The sequence below is a fragment of the Rhizoctonia solani genome, chromosome 16 (assembly GCF_016906535.1).
Source record: "Rhizoctonia solani chromosome 16, complete sequence".
In the NCBI taxonomy this organism is placed as follows: Eukaryota; Fungi; Basidiomycota; class Agaricomycetes; order Cantharellales; family Ceratobasidiaceae; genus Rhizoctonia; species Rhizoctonia solani.
The window spans coordinates 3,143,127-3,158,437 of record NC_057385.1 but is presented as its reverse complement, the minus strand read 5'-3'; the positions used below and the strand labels follow the sequence as shown (position 1 = coordinate 3,158,437).

Genomic DNA, 15,311 nt, shown 5'->3' with positions numbered 1-15,311 from the left:
AAAGTTAGCTCCTCAGGGCTGGGCAACCCCCACCAACACCGTAAGCCCCAAGTATTCCGCCTACGCAAATGTGGAACGTACCTTTCCTGGTCTTATCGCGATATGTTTTCTCCCAGGTATGTGTAGACATATTTATGACATGTAACGACGCGGACAATTATATTGGTTTGTTCAATACTCCGGTCACCTCCGTCCTTTTAAACACTTCTCCGAATGATATCCGTCCTTAAGGTTATTCTGGTAGATCAAATTATTTAACACCCTTGGTTCTACCGCCGATAACTTGTCCACAAAAAGGATAGCCGACCTTTGGCATTAGGTAAAGCAGATATGCACTACGAGGCTATTCGACAGCCCACGACATGTATATTTGCCTCACGCCAGATTGGTTCCGCAAAGCCCTGAGTCTCAAAGAATATAAAGTCTACACTATTGTATTCAGCATGGTAGAGAAGTAGAGAAGAATCGTGCCGGTATATAACTCAAATTCCCGAATGATTTACTTTTCCGGGAGACCGCGCTTTGTGAGTTCCTCACGTAGGACTTTCTGCACATCTGCATGTACGACTTCGATTGGGCGTGTCGAATCAATCTAACATCCAGTTTCAATATTTTGGATGCAATACAGCTAGCGTTGAACTGACCGATATGACTTTCCCTTCGGCACGATATTTGTCGACCACAGGCATACTTGTCTCAACGAACGTACGGAAACGCTTCTTGATGCTCTCTACATTATCGTCTTCGCGTCCGCTAGTCTTCCCCCGCTCAAGCAAACGGGAAAGCATAACCTCCTCAGTCGTATCGAAGAACAAGACAAAACTAGACATGCAGACCTGATATCGGCTCGCGTTTAGCATGATTCTTGACGTGATACCATGACACTACACGGACTCACAGTTTCATCAAACTTGATCGCCTGGTCCATCTTGCGGGGGAATCCGTCGACCAAGAACCGACCGTGTCCGTTTTGCCAGGCCGAGCCGGGATGTGGCTGCTCAAGATTAGCACGGATGGCATTTTCGAGCAGCTTGACAGTGACCTCCATGGGGACAATGGTTCCATTGCGAATGTGCTCGCTGATAAGCGCTCCATATGTAGATCCCTCGCGCTTTTGTTCTTCACGTAGCAAGTCACCGGCTGTTCATGATGCCAGCTTGATACATGAGCAGAAATGGTGTATCTGAGTATGCTGACCTGATAGATGAACAAACCCGAAATCCTCAACTATATGAGCACACTGTGTGCCCTTTCCTATCCAAAAAAAATCATCAGAGCCCTATATTGAGATGTCATAATCATAGGGCTCCTACCAGCTCCTGGTCCTCCGAGGACATAGATAACCATTACTTTCTTCGAGTCGAACGCGGGTGTAGATGAAGTCGTCGGGCTCAGGGGTGCCTCGCCAGCCGTCTTGTCTTTGTTGAGATGCAATGCATCTTTCGCCTTCTCAATTAAGCCCATGGTTGATTGTGATCGTCAGTGGTTCTACTTTGAGCGCGGTGTCGGTTGCTTGGACGCGTCTTCGTGGTAAATAGGAGGTGTCAAGGGATTGGGCGCTTGCCGTGGTTGGCGCGATGCAGGGTTCTCTTGAGCGTTTATTCACAAGATATACGTAGGATCCAAAAGCTAAAACAGGTAGAGAAAGCAAGAGAAACGGATTGGGTGCTGTTCGTGGAGGTGCCATGTACGTTCTCTGATGTTACGTCAGGGACGATCACGTGAATTATGTGGCTGCAAAGTGGCTAAACTGGCCATGGCAAGAGTGATAGCCGGGCTAGAGCGGTGTTTGGATCCCCTACTCCTGAGCTCCTAAGAAGCTTTGAGATTATTATTATAGCTCAAGCTAGTACTCGATCACAGATCTGGCTCCCGATTCGAATTTTAGTCTATTAACCTCTTCCACGAAGGCTACCTAGCTACTGGGTGACACATTGAATCCAACAAAATAATTTCGATTGAAAACTCGCCAAATAATCTACCTCATAGATCGCATCTTATTCTGTAAAATTGTCTATAAACAATACTGCTGATGCAGCTTACCAATATAGATATGTCGTAAACTTCGGATAACGACTTGCCATGGCAGGTAATTACTCCAAAGGGTAACTTTGGCTCTATGCGACAAAAATCAACGACTTGCGGCTTCGCCCCCGTGTTATGGTGAGTGATGGCGGCGCATATCAGTGGACGTAAACGGGGGCTGCCATTCGAGGTCCGGCGCTGTGTGGGCTCCTAACCGTGTTCCCTATCTTTCAGTAGATTATGACGCCACCGATGGTCCCAGTTTGGTACATCCTTTCTTGCAGATCGATCGTCATAACTATCTTACTTTTCATGGCAGGAATACTACGTACGACACATACGTCGGATATCCCGAACTTTAACAAGGAAACAGGACTTCTACTCCAGTCTTGTGAGTGATATATAAAGCTTTCGACCTAGCCGTGGGAATTGCCGGGAGACCATCGAAAATGTTCGTACGAGCCAAACGGAATAGCCCCGCTGGATTGGCATCGACGGATACGGCCAAAGACGTCAACTCGGGACCAATATACATCGCGTCGTGTCATTTTCAATGGCGCCTCGTTTATAACCATTTGCGCGGCTGGGAGACACTGGGCTAGGGTTGAAGCGATCCACAGCAAAAATAAGTTCAACATGGAGCCATCGGCTCAGAAATAATCGAAAAGGACAGTTTTACCGTATGTCAGGAGCAATTCGTCGGGCGGAATATGTTGTCTAAAGTAAATTTACCCGTTGACAGGGTGTTCCCCTGAATAGGACATATCGTTCAGCCTGGCTGCAGACATCGTTACATTCAAAGTCTGAAATGGCATATATTCGAGAGCAGGGAACTCCCGTTACGCTCAATTGGCCAACATTCAAAATGATCTTTTTTGATGGGGTTATGTAGTTTAAAATAATTATGCGCCATTTCGAATCTGGGGAGTTATCTTAGTTTTCTTTATATCCTACTTTGAGAGTAATGGTCTTCAAAGGCAATACCCAGCCATATTATCGTATCCCAGCACAATAGGATCAAGGAAACTCGAGTTATAGATTTGAGTAGAAGGTCCTTCCCAATGGAGGAAGTGTGGTATTGCATGCGGTCTTCTTCTTAGCAAACCCGTGTGCCTACCCCCCCAGAGCAACAACCAGACCTAGCCTGGAAGGTTTTTGATATGGGAATAGTTGGAGTGTAGGCCAAGTTCTACCATAGGATTACCCCTTTTAGGTCTGAGGGCCTATCCCTCCATTCCCCGTAGAAGCAAACATTTTGGCAAGCTTTCCTCAAACAGACAGGGGTATAAGCATAATATACTCGGGCAGATTGCTATAAAATCTGTAATATTTTTGATTGGCTTTAGTACCCTCGTTTTTATGGGATAATATACATTGGTTCAAGGTTTTTATGATCAGAGTTCATAGGTACTATAGAACTGCAGCATAGGTGGGCTACACGCGGACAGACCAAGGCGTTGAGCTCGTAGTCTATTTATTGATTCATAAAACTAAGAACGTGCTGCTTGTGTGCAGCGATAGTCGAACCCTCAATGAATTTATTCGACGTTTAACTTTGTCATTACGTCGCAGATACATGATTAGGTTTTCATAACCTGACGGGCTGGATCGAGTCGTCGAAGCTGTGGAGCATGGCCTCAGCTATTTAACAGATTGAGAACTATTACTTTATCTTTCAGCGGAGATTCCAACTCCGAGGCGTTGCCTGGAACGAAATACATACCAGGTTGAGACTAGGTGTGTTGTCAAGCCCTTGGGGGCACCCTCAAATCAGCGTAAGGAAAAATTATGCACCATTGGCACAAATCACTCTACGATCTCCCAGGCACAATTAAACAAAGGTTATCATGCAAAAAAATAGACTCAGACCTATTTTATAAAGGGTATAGATTTCTCGAGGCAATGTACCAATCAACGTAATGAGACTTGATTTTAATAATACTAAAAGTTATAAATACTAGCAACGCTCAATGCTTGGTTTTCTAATCTCATTAAGGTGAGCAGCATGCCGGGTTGAAGCACGCATATACCCCATATTATGTAAAATTTCAGCTTTGAATGACCACGTGCAACCTTTTGCATTTCTCAAACTTATTCGGGGGGTAAGAGCCCCATGCCGGTGGTGTACGTGGGGTTGTCGCGCGGATAAGGCAAAGCCCAACCGAAAGTGTATTCTAAGGTCACCTTGAAGCAGAGTGTATGTAGACCATTCACCAAACCACCACCCAGACCAATATTAGGTATTGATTAATTGAACACGGCGTGCGATCGGTTAGATGCCATATTTGGATAGATGAAAATGATGTTTTTGGCTCTTGATGTACGTTGAAGAATCGTGGGTTTTTTGGATGACATCAGCCGTTGTCTCCGGGCCGATTTGAGCACCCAAGACAAAGGATTTTGATGGTGGCTGGATAGCGGCTGTATGCCATCGGGTTAGGAGGTAATATTCGCATATACATCTAAAGTAGAGCGCAGGACGGAATGTAGCACATAGAATTAGGGATGCCTTGTTAGAAGCAAGTGACCCAAGGAACTTCCGGGTAAACTAAAATACGGTCAATGCCTAGTGATCGACGGAGTGTTCGGTCAAAGAATGTTCTCCTGTCAGACCCCTGGAGAAACAATTGTCAGTCTCGGCCGTGGGATGGGTGTATATGGCCGCGTAACAAGAATGTATCAATCGGATTGACGTTTCAGAAGCACTACGCTGTGCAAGTGATCGAGACGCTCCACTTCATTCGCTTTTAAGTCCACCATGTATCGTCCCCCACATGTTTCCTCCCCAATATCCCTCTGCCCCTACGGGGCGAGCGTTAATGCTACGCCCTAGCAAACGGCGCCAAAAACGGCGCCCGGAAATAGAGAGACCCCAGCCTCATTGGTTCACATTTGGATCTCTTAGATCGTTCGGTAAACGTTTGTGGAACCCTCCTCCTCCTGCTAAAGAAGAGCGATATACTTGGCTTGGTAGGTTGACTATCATATTGTTTGGCACCTTCGAACACTAGTCTAACAGCTATCCTCTCAGTAAAGCCAAGGTTCACGGTGCAACTGGAAGACGTTATTGCCGACAAACATCTATCTCCGGTACGCATATCAAAGTCTGACGAGGAGTCAAGGCTAACCAACCAACCAACTTCGTCCGAAACATTTCTAGCTCTCGCGACATGATTTTGAGGAGTATCTTCGGTATGTGGAGGGATCTTTGGGAAACTTGTCAGTATCAATTTCAGCCAATTATTTGCACCACGTTATGACACTGTCTGTCTCTGCTTTATATCGGGCACTCATCCGATACAGATACTTTTATGAATGGGTTTACCGCTACCGTCAAATCTACAACTACTGGGCCGAGTCTGTCCTTCCTACTGCTGGCATCGACCTCCCTGGCTCGTCCAAAGGCGCTTACAGGCCGCGCGAACTCTGGGAGCGTTTAAAAAACTGTCAAGATCCTGGGTTGAGACAAGAGTTCTCCCTGGCCAAAGATATGTTTTTTCGACCTGGGGCACCTTGGCGACTGGATATCTCAAATGAAGATGTCGATCGTGTTTTACTCATTCCCAACCTTCCGCCTCCGTATGATGAACAGGGTACGCCTTCATGCTTTGAGAAGATATTGTTGACGTTATAGCTCGGTTGCGTTGCCCATTTTTCAGAGCATACAAACAAGATGCCTTCGTTTCCAAATCAACCCGAGCCTGGTATTTTCGACCCTATTCTACGTCATGTTCGTGACGCCCTCCATACATCATTTGCTACCTTTCTCCGAATGGCATTCTGCAATGCGGGCCTGATGCACTATGTACCTGGCGCATGCGGCGGTTTTTTAACCCTTGCCGGAGGGATTGTCATGTGGACTAAAGGAATGACTTCGTACCAGCGAGGCTATGTCGCTGGAAGCTTGCCGCTTATTTGGATTGGGCTATGGTTTATGATTGTGACGTTGAGTGGTGTGAGTTCGCTCATATACAACTTCCATAGACTCGTCCTCGAACAAACCTTACACGAGACTTACATTGGGTTTGAATTTTCAGCATTGTCTCACAGTTTATGTGACAGGTGTGTATCTCTCATTATCTTACATCTGGAAATTTTCGAAACAGTACGTAGGCGATGCCCGCCAGCTATATCCTTGGGAAATCAAGAGACCTCTGCCACCCGATGTGGTACGTCCACTGTCTACTCCCTTGCGCCTGCACCTGCTCCCGGCCCGACCGATGTTGAATCCTCTTCATATTCATGCCACCGACGCCGATCAAATGGCTCCAGTTTACTCCCCACTACCAGCACAGCATTTTCGACTTCTGAAAATACTTTTGGCTTTCACGCTCTTTTAGAGAGAAGACGGGGAGAAGGTGTACTGAAGATGGTTGGAAGGCCGCTGTGCAACAGTAAGCCGACCGACCCGCGGGTCTTTGACCAGAAAACGACAACGGATCTACCACCACCACGTCAAACCAAGGACCTACCCCGCAGCTCATTTGCCATGAGTGTGAAACATGTAGATGTCTTGCAAGTACATCAACCTGCTACTAGCCCCTCGTCTAAGGGATCGTCTTCCGAGCTGCCGCAACGGAGAAACGCAGTGGTAGACTTGTCGATGGAACTGATGGAGATAGAAGAACGACCAGACAGCCCCTTTTCGGAGGAAAACGACTTCGGAATCGTCGTGTCCGATGCATTTGGACGAGAAGTTCCAGAAGTGCATCATTTCTCCAGTACCTTTCATCAATATCCGGCACTTGCCTTGAATAACGAAGCTCAACCCATAGCTCAGCCGCCTTATGCCTCGACGTGGCTTCCACCTCTGGGGCAGGATGTCGCTGTACCATCCATACAACTGCCCGAACATGCCATGCAACGTCGACGAACAATGCCCGACGTATTCGCATGTGTCAACCCTTCCATACGTCATGAGAATGATGGGCTTACGATCAATTTGGTGACTGTCGAAACGCGGAGAGGAAGCAAATCTTCCGAAGTCGAACAAGGGCCCGAACTTTACTACCCGTGGGCGCGGACGCTATACGGCCCTATGACACTCGTCCACTCTTCGCTGGTCAGACGGGCTCATTGGGTGACAACTTGGAGAACGGCGGCTATTGCGACTGCCGTGACATTCGGTCTGACACTGGGGTTGATTCGTTGATACTACACACTCGTGATACTATTGGATGCCATGTATGCGTTAAGCACATAAACATATTGCTTATCTCCAAGAGCTAACACATGATTTTACAGATAGCAGGTGCTCTTCTGGGGTCTGGCCTCCGAACCAACAGATTTACCAATTTCAATCCGATTGGGGTGGTTGGCACCTCTAATTAATCACCGTTTAGTCTGAGTTTGTTGACATCGAGGGAACAACAGCGGACCCACTGGCTCAACCCCTATTCCCCGGCTTATCGAAGGATTCGAATGCGCCATCACCTCGTACACGACACAGGGTGCCAAATTATGATGCATCGAACTCAGATGATTCGACAACTAGGCATGATTACTTATGCAATATATACATATATATTAGTAACACGCTGGGTTTGACCGCTCGCCAGGCAGCAAGGTGAGTATCTTCCGATCGATGCATGAGCACCCTAGCTTAATTGTGGCAACATTATGTAGTCGCTCTTCAATCATTGGTGGGTGGACCTGATTCACCCGAACAGGGAACCCAAGGAAGCTGAGATCTCCGTGCGGCCTCAGGTAGGAAACCCCCCACTGGCACGGCTTTGACACGGCGGCCGGGAAGTTTGATAGGAAACCTTATGACTAAAAGGTGTCAATTCATTTCAATATGACCTATCACCGTCATTTCTGGACAAGGGTGGAATTGATATGTATACCATGATCCGTGTGTATGCGTACTTAATATAACTCTATTATACTTTTTTCTTTTCGCCGAAGATGAAACCTTCAAGACGATAGTCTTCCTCACGAACCAGTACCCAATATGGGCAGTCAGAATGTTAATTAGCGTGGACAAAACGCAGTTGGAAAGCATAATATTGCTCATACTCACAGTGTAACTTTCAAGTTTACTTGAGCTTGGCTATCTATAAACCTTGACGAATTATGTAAAGTGCTCTCCCATCACTAAGCACGCGAAGAAACCGTTTGGTGTTTCCATCAGGTACGAAACTAGGGGCAGTTTACTCTCAAGCGAAGACTATACAATAAACCCAGTGTCCAGGCCTGCCCGCTACCGGGATGGCAAATGCTCTAGAACGTCTATTGCCTAGTATATTTGTTTCTTATAACTTGTATGAAAAACAAGGACGTTATGTTCGCCCAAAGGAGCCAAGGTGCATCAGAAACCAAAGGTACAGGGCCGCAGAACATTCCGGGAGTAGGGCATACCGGTAAGGGGACTGAATGCTATCGGGATTTCAAGCCCAGTGCTTGAGAGAAGATAGATGCACAAGACACGCAGAGTAAATTTCAATCGGCCTAGATGTCCCGGATTCACATGTGAGTTTAATACAATATGAAATGCATACTAGACGTTGCATAGTAACTAATCGCACCTAGAGTCTTGAGGATGAGTCCGTATAACCTTCTTGTCTCTTTCTCAAATGATCCGCTACCCTGCGCTGGACGTGTCGCCGAGACAACTGAGTGTAGTAAGACGCAGCCCGACAACTAAGTGAACTAATTTCAGCGGAATCAATGAAATGCCCAAGCCTCATGTTGATTAGATCACCTAATCAGCTTCAAAATCGGGCAGCGTATATGTCGAGGCGCACGAAAGCAACTTCTGGTATTATGGATTGGGGTCCAGGAAGGGCCTTCACCTGAATCGGGCCAATTCCGCCACACAAACTGCCCGGAGGTGGCCTGGGGCTGCGGCTGCGGCTCATGGGTAGCAGCGAGATATCATTAAGAGATTTGGGGAGCGTTTGTATCGAGTGTGATAGTGGGAGAATAAAAGAATAAAAAAAAAAGTGCTGAGTGAACTGGCGCGGATGGTAAACTTAGTATAGCTATAGTTTGATCAAAGAAGGAATTGGAAACGATGACCTGTAGTTCCTGGAGGAATTACCTTTGTGAGATCCAACCGCCGAATGCTACCGCCACGGTACCGCAAGAAGCAATGTATCAATCCGATTACAACGCTTCAATAGATTAAACACTCCACAGCCATTCCTTCTTAAGTCTCTGTGCGTCATGGCATCTACGATTCTCCCCCTTTCCCTTCGCCTCATTGGCGCATGGGCTGATGCTCATTGCTCGCAAACGACAACAGCGAAGGCGTACCCGAGCTCAGAGGCCGCCTCCACATTGGTTTTCTATCGGCTCGTTTAGGTCGCTTGGGTCACGTCTGTGGAATCCGCCGCCTGCCTCAGAAGAGGAACGTTACTCTTGGTTTAGTGAGTTTCATTAGCATCCAATACCTGTGGTTCTAAAGCGATCTCAGTTACACCCAAATATCGCATATCACTCGAAGACGTTATCGCCGATAAACATCCTTCTCCCGTGGGTGTGATATTTTTACTTTCCACATCCCACACTCATTGTGTAGCTCTCACGACAAGACTTCGAGGACTACTTGCACCATGTCGAAGGTTTGGCGTCAAACCTGTGCGTATATTTTTCTGTTTATCTATTATGCCTCATGCTCTCCGCCCCTCCATTCTTCACGTTACGTTACGCTAGATACTTCCACGAATGGGTCCACAACTATCGCGAGCGATACCGTGAATGGGCTAAATCAGTTCTCCCCTCTGTGACAGTTGGCCTCCCCAGTTCCTCCAAGTATCTTTACCACTCCAGAGAACTTTGGGAGCGCCTAAAGGATTGCCAAGATCGCCAACTGAAGGATGAATTCTCGTCTGCCAAATCCACATTTTTCCAGCCTGGTGCTCCGATGAGGTTGAACATCGATGCGAGCCTTCGGGACCGAGTGCTACTCATCCCCAACCTACCTCCCTCACAGCGTGAGTTGGAATGTTTTGATTGAATGCAACCGTTCTAACATGCACCACTGTTTCTAGAACTCACTGATAGATTGCCTTCGTACCCTAATCAACCGGAGCCCAGTATCTTTGACCCCATTTTAGAACAAGTCAACCAAACCCTTGAGGCTGCATTTGCCCGTTTCCTCCGACTTGCGTTTTGCAATGCAGGTCTGATTCATTGCATCTTGGGCCATCTCCTTGGCTTGAGTATCCTTGCTGCAGGTCTTGCATTATGGTGCTTGGGTATCATATCCCACCAAAGGGGACATATTGCTGGAGGGCTGCCATTGATATGGATAGGGGTATGGTTCTTGTTGGTTACTTCGAGTGGTGTGAGTTGCCTTCGTTTCTATGGCACAGCGCATCCGAGGAGCTTGGAACACTGACGAATCTTCCTTCTAGATCTGCCTTGGGGTCTACACAACCGGCTACGCGCGACAACTTTTCCCTTGGGAGATAGCAAGGCTCTTCCCGCGGGTGCTGTTGCTCCACCCATATTCTCTATTGCACCCGCACCCAATGACACATCGACCCTTTCGTCCTATTCGTTCGGCCGAAAACCATCCGGTGCATCTCACGGGCCTCCCCTTGCGACTCCGCCCTTACCATCTCCTCAACCGACATATCAGTCCCAGATACATGGAAAAAGAAGATGGAGCGAAGGTGTACTGAGGATCTGGGGGCAACATAAAAAAGAATTCACCATCAAGTCAGCGGATCAGAAGATGCTTGATCGAAGGGCCGCGGTTGAACTTTTGCCTCCAGCAAGAAGAACAAAGAATTTGCCACGCGCATCTCTCGTACTCGATGTCGAACAGGCAAACGAGTTGGCAGCATCCCTTCTACCTATATCAGTGACCCAAACACCCAGAGCTACATTCGAGTTGACTTACGCACGACGGAACGCCGCGTTAGACCTTACTTCCGAGCTGCAGGCAGCCGGATTTGGTCCAGAGGGAAGACCTGATAGCCCTTTTACCGAAGAAAACGACTTCGGGATTGTCGTATCCGATGCTTACCACGAAGATACCCCGGATGACCGATTCCATCGTCCGTCCCCTTGGACGATTCCCCCGACGCTAGTCTCAAATGGAGATTACTCAACATTGCAACAAGACTGGAAGCCCAGTGCGCCTGAATCACTCGACCGTCTTGCTCCCTTGATTCAACTGCCCGATCAAGCCGCCCCGAGACGGCGAACCATGCCTGATGTCTATACACCCATCGCCGAAACATTGACGATTGATTACCCGAGCTGGAGTCGGAGGGGCAGTAAATCGTCTGATCTTGAAGCTGGAGGCGAGCTGTATCGACCCTGGCCGCGAACGCTGCTTGGGCCAATGACCCTTGTACATTCTCCCTTGGTTCGACGTGCGCAGTGGGTGATAATTTGGAGGACGGCAGCTATTTCGCTTGTGGTAACCTTTGGCATGACATTGGGATTAATTCGTTAGCACATCAGATGTTCGTTCAGTTTATTTTTGAATCTTTGTGACGTGTATATCATGATGGACTATGTAATTGTCGATGTCTTTGTACAAGTTTGGAACAACTTTTCACCCTTTCAATTCAAATATTTGTTTATTGCGAAGTCATAGTAATAGTAGTAGTAGTAGTAGTAGTAGAATTTATTAATATATATACTGTCGTGTTAATCATCGTAAACCCGTGCGCATCAGGCCAACAAATCGATAAGGGCTCAAGTAAATTCACGTGATTGATCCTCGAAATTAAGACCAAACATTGATCGAGGCAACGCGGACTTAACGAGACGTGTTGATTATACAAATTTCTCCAGAGATATTCCGCCAAATTTAACTAACATTTCGATGTAGCTCAGGCTTTAAGTGCATAACAACCACCCAAGTACAGAGTTGTTCAGGTCCAGGTACGGAAGAAACTCGGAGCAGTGGCACTACGTTGGCGCTGGTCACTGTAGATTGACGTCATACTCTTAGGCAGCCGGCGCTTATAATATACCATACCTCAGTTGCGGTTTAGGAACTAGAATGTCAGATGGATGATACAAGATATCTCGTCTCCTCGCTAAATATCTTAGTTTGAGAAGTTCGATATAGTTTTAGCTCGCGTTGAGTTTCCATATGTCCAAGTTCTTTCCCTTTCACATCCCTGGCCGTTTTAGGTCGGAAAGGGCTATCACTCTACTTGATAGTGTTGAAACTCGGCCCGTGGCTCGTTGACTTGAGCGCTAATCTTTCGAACGAGCAGTGCGGTAGTTGGATAGATTTCACTTTCAGGACAAGTCAAGTGCCAAAAATTGGTATTTGCGGCGACTTTTGGCACAGGTCTGTTGATAAGCGTGGTTTACCGGTCAATACGGTCAATAAAACGTCAAACCCAGGCCTAGTGTGGATACCTGACCAATACTACTTCGGCTATTTGCGTGTCTATGATTTACATCGCAATGTCGGGGACGTCACCTGGGAAAATGTGGTTTGGGATTAGGGGTAATTCATGCGGGCCAAACTGGCCGACGCTCTTAGGCTGACAGCCTTAATTATGTAAGATTCACTTCCGCTGCACACCACAAGACAGCACTACCGTACGAGTAAGTTAATATCGAGGAGCCGATCAAATCACTACAAAAAATTGGGTATTGAATATGTCTATATGGGATTCGCCGAGTATGTCTCCTTGGCTAAACCAGGCACGAGCCGAGATAACAATGAGTTATGCGTGTGGAGTGCCAAATATGTAGAAAGTGCCGCGGGGGTTCTCACCCGGTGCGCTTTCTTTTTCCCCTTGTGGACGTACAGTACGGATGGGCTGTCTCCCCCAGGCAGGACCAGTCGACAAGCGTCGCAATGTGCCACATTTCTGACAAATTGGAGTGGGACTGGATGGACTGGTAACTTAGCGCTGGGAACGCAGAGTGCTGCGGGCAAAGCAGGCATCTAACCTGCGGGACTGGTTTGATAAATACGTATGGATAGCAGTAAACAAGAGGCTGCAAGTGCCTGATGGGACCTCGATCGAGAAAAGAAGGCAGACTAGAGTTGAAATTGAACTAGGGTCCTTTGTCCTCACCAGAATGTGTCACCAATCGCGCGTTTAGAATCTCGAACCAACGTCTCGTAAACTCTACCACGACCTTAAGCGTAAGCATGCTATGCGTAGCGCTCTTCCTTCTCCTTCAGCATCCGGCATGCCCTTACGGTCCCGGAGACGACGCCAGCCTATCGAGGAACGGCCTCCAGGACACTTTTTCACGCTTGGCTCCCTGAGGAGAGTGGGTCAGCGTATTATCCGCCCTCCGCCACCGGCACAGGAGGAGCATTACAAGTGGTTTCGTAAGTAATTACCCCCCAATATTCTGGCTAATCAATAAACTTAAATTTATCCCAGTTGCGCCCAGATTCAACGTCACTCTGCAAGATGTTATCGAGGATAAACATCTTCCTCCAGTACGTATGCTCATCCGAACCCGGAGTTTGCTCAATACCCAATCCCTTTCCGCAGTTGTCGAGACAGGACTTTGAGGACTTTCTGCAGCATGCAGACGGGACGATTGAGTGTCTGTGGGTAGATTATCACTCCATCCTTGTACCACGCCTTACACTCTAGCAGATACTTTCACGAATGGGTTCAGAACTATCGCAGATTGTACCAAGAATGGTCGGAATCCGTACTCCCAGCTGCGGGGGCCAGCGTTTCAGGTTCATCAAAGGGCATATGCCGCTCGCGGGATCTTTGGGAGCGCCTCAAGGATTGCCAGGACCGTCGGCTAAAGGAGGAGTTCACGAGTGCTAAAGCATTATTCTTCGAGCCTGGAGCACCCTATCGACTTAAACTCGACGACAAAATCCTTTACAAAGTGCTGAACATACCAAACTATCCTCCGCAGTGCGGAGAACATCAAGGTATGATGCCTTTTATCTGCATACTGCCGACGAGGTTAACATTTTCAAACCACTGCCAGAATTCACATATAAGCTTCCCTCCTTCCCAAATCAACCCGAACCAGGTCTCTTCGATGGGATTCAACAACAAGTTGATACGTTGCTTGAGAAGGCTTTTGCTCGGTTTCTCCGTATCGCGTTTTGCAACTCTGGACTTATCCATAGCTCGATCGGGTTCACCGGAGGTGCAGCTATCCTAGCATGGGGGCTGGCTATGTGGTCCATGGGAGTCATGTCGCGCGGGCGGGGCTATATCGCTGGGAGTCTGCCAATAATCTGGTTTGGGATTTGGTTCATGTTGGTCAGCGCGAACAATGTAAGCCGGCCGGTTTTAATCAATCCACTTCGATTAAGGGTTAAGCACCCAGCGTCCGGCCCCTGCTTTAGAAGCTCGTAATGCTGATGCTATTTGGCCATGGTTTCTCCCTCTCTAGCACTGCCTTGTGGTCTATGTCACTGGCGATGCTCGTCAGCTCCTACCATACGAGGTGGCGAGGCCATTGCCCGTGGGCACAGCACCGCCGCCGGTATACTCGCTCGCGTTGGTTCCTAATGACGCTGAAGAGTCGACATATTCCTGCAGTCGGAAGGCATCAACGACTTCGAATTTACTTCCCTTGGTTAATACGCCGACCCTGCCGCAACCCCGACGATCGTACTACCCATTGGCGCGTCTAGGTTCCCGGAGGGGAAGTGAGCCGACAACGAGATCGGTGCCAGAATTCTCCGAGTTGAAGGAACAGCATAACGAAATTCCCGACTCGACTTCGACCTCGGCGACAAAGGTCGAATATACATTGCCTCCTGCGCGGCGGACAAAGAATCTACTCGCGCGTCGCTCGCGGTTGATGTCAAGCAAGCAAAGGGCTAGGCCCGCAAATTGGGATTGGGACTATGGGACACGAAGGAACGCAGTGGTGGAATGGCCAGTCGAGATGAAAGTAGACAGCCCTGTTTATTCAGAGGAAAATGACTTTGGGATCGTCATTTCAGATGCATTCGAGGAAGATGCCCCTGGGCCATTTCTATCTGCCGAGGCGGATTCTCTACCCGCACCCGCCAACACATTTATCACCGTAGGATTTAATAGAGAGCCAACCCAGCCTCATGTCAATCCAGGGTCCTCCCCAGAACCTCTGGCGCCACTTGTCGAAGCACCCGAATATGCTGCACAACGCCGCCGCACGCTATTGGATCTATTTTCCATAGAGTCGAACTGCAGCCGGAGGGGCAGCAAAGCCTCAGAGGTCGGGCGAGTGCAAAGACAATCGCCATGGCCGCGGCGGCTTTTTGGCCCGATGACTTGGTACATTCTCCATTGGTACGGCGAGCGCATTGGGTAGTTACCGTGAGGTCGGCGATCGTCGCATCTGTGGTAACATGCGGCTTGGCGATTGGCCTGGTTCGA

General features: G+C 48.1%; 4 protein-coding genes across 4 annotated transcripts; 3 read left to right on the top strand and 1 right to left on the bottom strand.

Annotated features, from left to right (window-relative positions):
• Positions 1–499: 499 nt before the first annotated feature.
• Positions 500–1,464, bottom strand: RhiXN_02278 (adenylate kinase; the record flags this gene model as incomplete). Its single annotated transcript, XM_043322097.1, has 5 exons — positions 500–592; positions 645–836; positions 899–1,140; positions 1,198–1,254; positions 1,314–1,464. 5 exons carry the CDS (start codon positions 1,462–1,464, stop codon positions 500–502), a joined length of 735 nt encoding a protein of 244 aa, XP_043187920.1.
• Positions 1,465–4,799: 3,335 nt separating this feature from the next.
• Positions 4,800–7,177, top strand: RhiXN_02277 (RGS domain protein; the record flags this gene model as incomplete). The annotated part of the gene is made up of 5 exons (XM_043322096.1): positions 4,800–4,995; positions 5,057–5,115; positions 5,186–5,217; positions 5,329–5,618; positions 5,685–7,177. 5 exons carry the CDS (start codon positions 4,800–4,802, stop codon positions 7,175–7,177), a joined length of 2,070 nt encoding a protein of 689 aa, XP_043187919.1.
• A 2,067-nt stretch (positions 7,178–9,244) lies between these two features.
• RhiXN_02276 (RGS domain-containing protein) lies at positions 9,245–11,437 on the top strand (the record flags this gene model as incomplete). Its single annotated transcript, XM_043322095.1, has 6 exons — positions 9,245–9,395; positions 9,443–9,501; positions 9,548–9,606; positions 9,682–9,962; positions 10,020–10,313; positions 10,386–11,437. 6 exons carry the CDS (start codon positions 9,245–9,247, stop codon positions 11,435–11,437), a joined length of 1,896 nt encoding a protein of 631 aa, XP_043187918.1.
• A 1,676-nt stretch (positions 11,438–13,113) lies between these two features.
• Positions 13,114–15,246, top strand: RhiXN_02275 (regulator of G protein signaling domain protein; the record flags this gene model as incomplete). Its single annotated transcript, XM_043322094.1, has 6 exons — positions 13,114–13,294; positions 13,350–13,408; positions 13,464–13,522; positions 13,572–13,864; positions 13,924–14,219; positions 14,338–15,246. The coding sequence occupies 6 exons, from the start codon at positions 13,114–13,116 to the stop codon at positions 15,244–15,246; spliced, it is 1,797 nt and encodes a 598-aa protein (XP_043187917.1).
• Between the last annotated feature and the right edge of the window lie 65 nt (positions 15,247–15,311).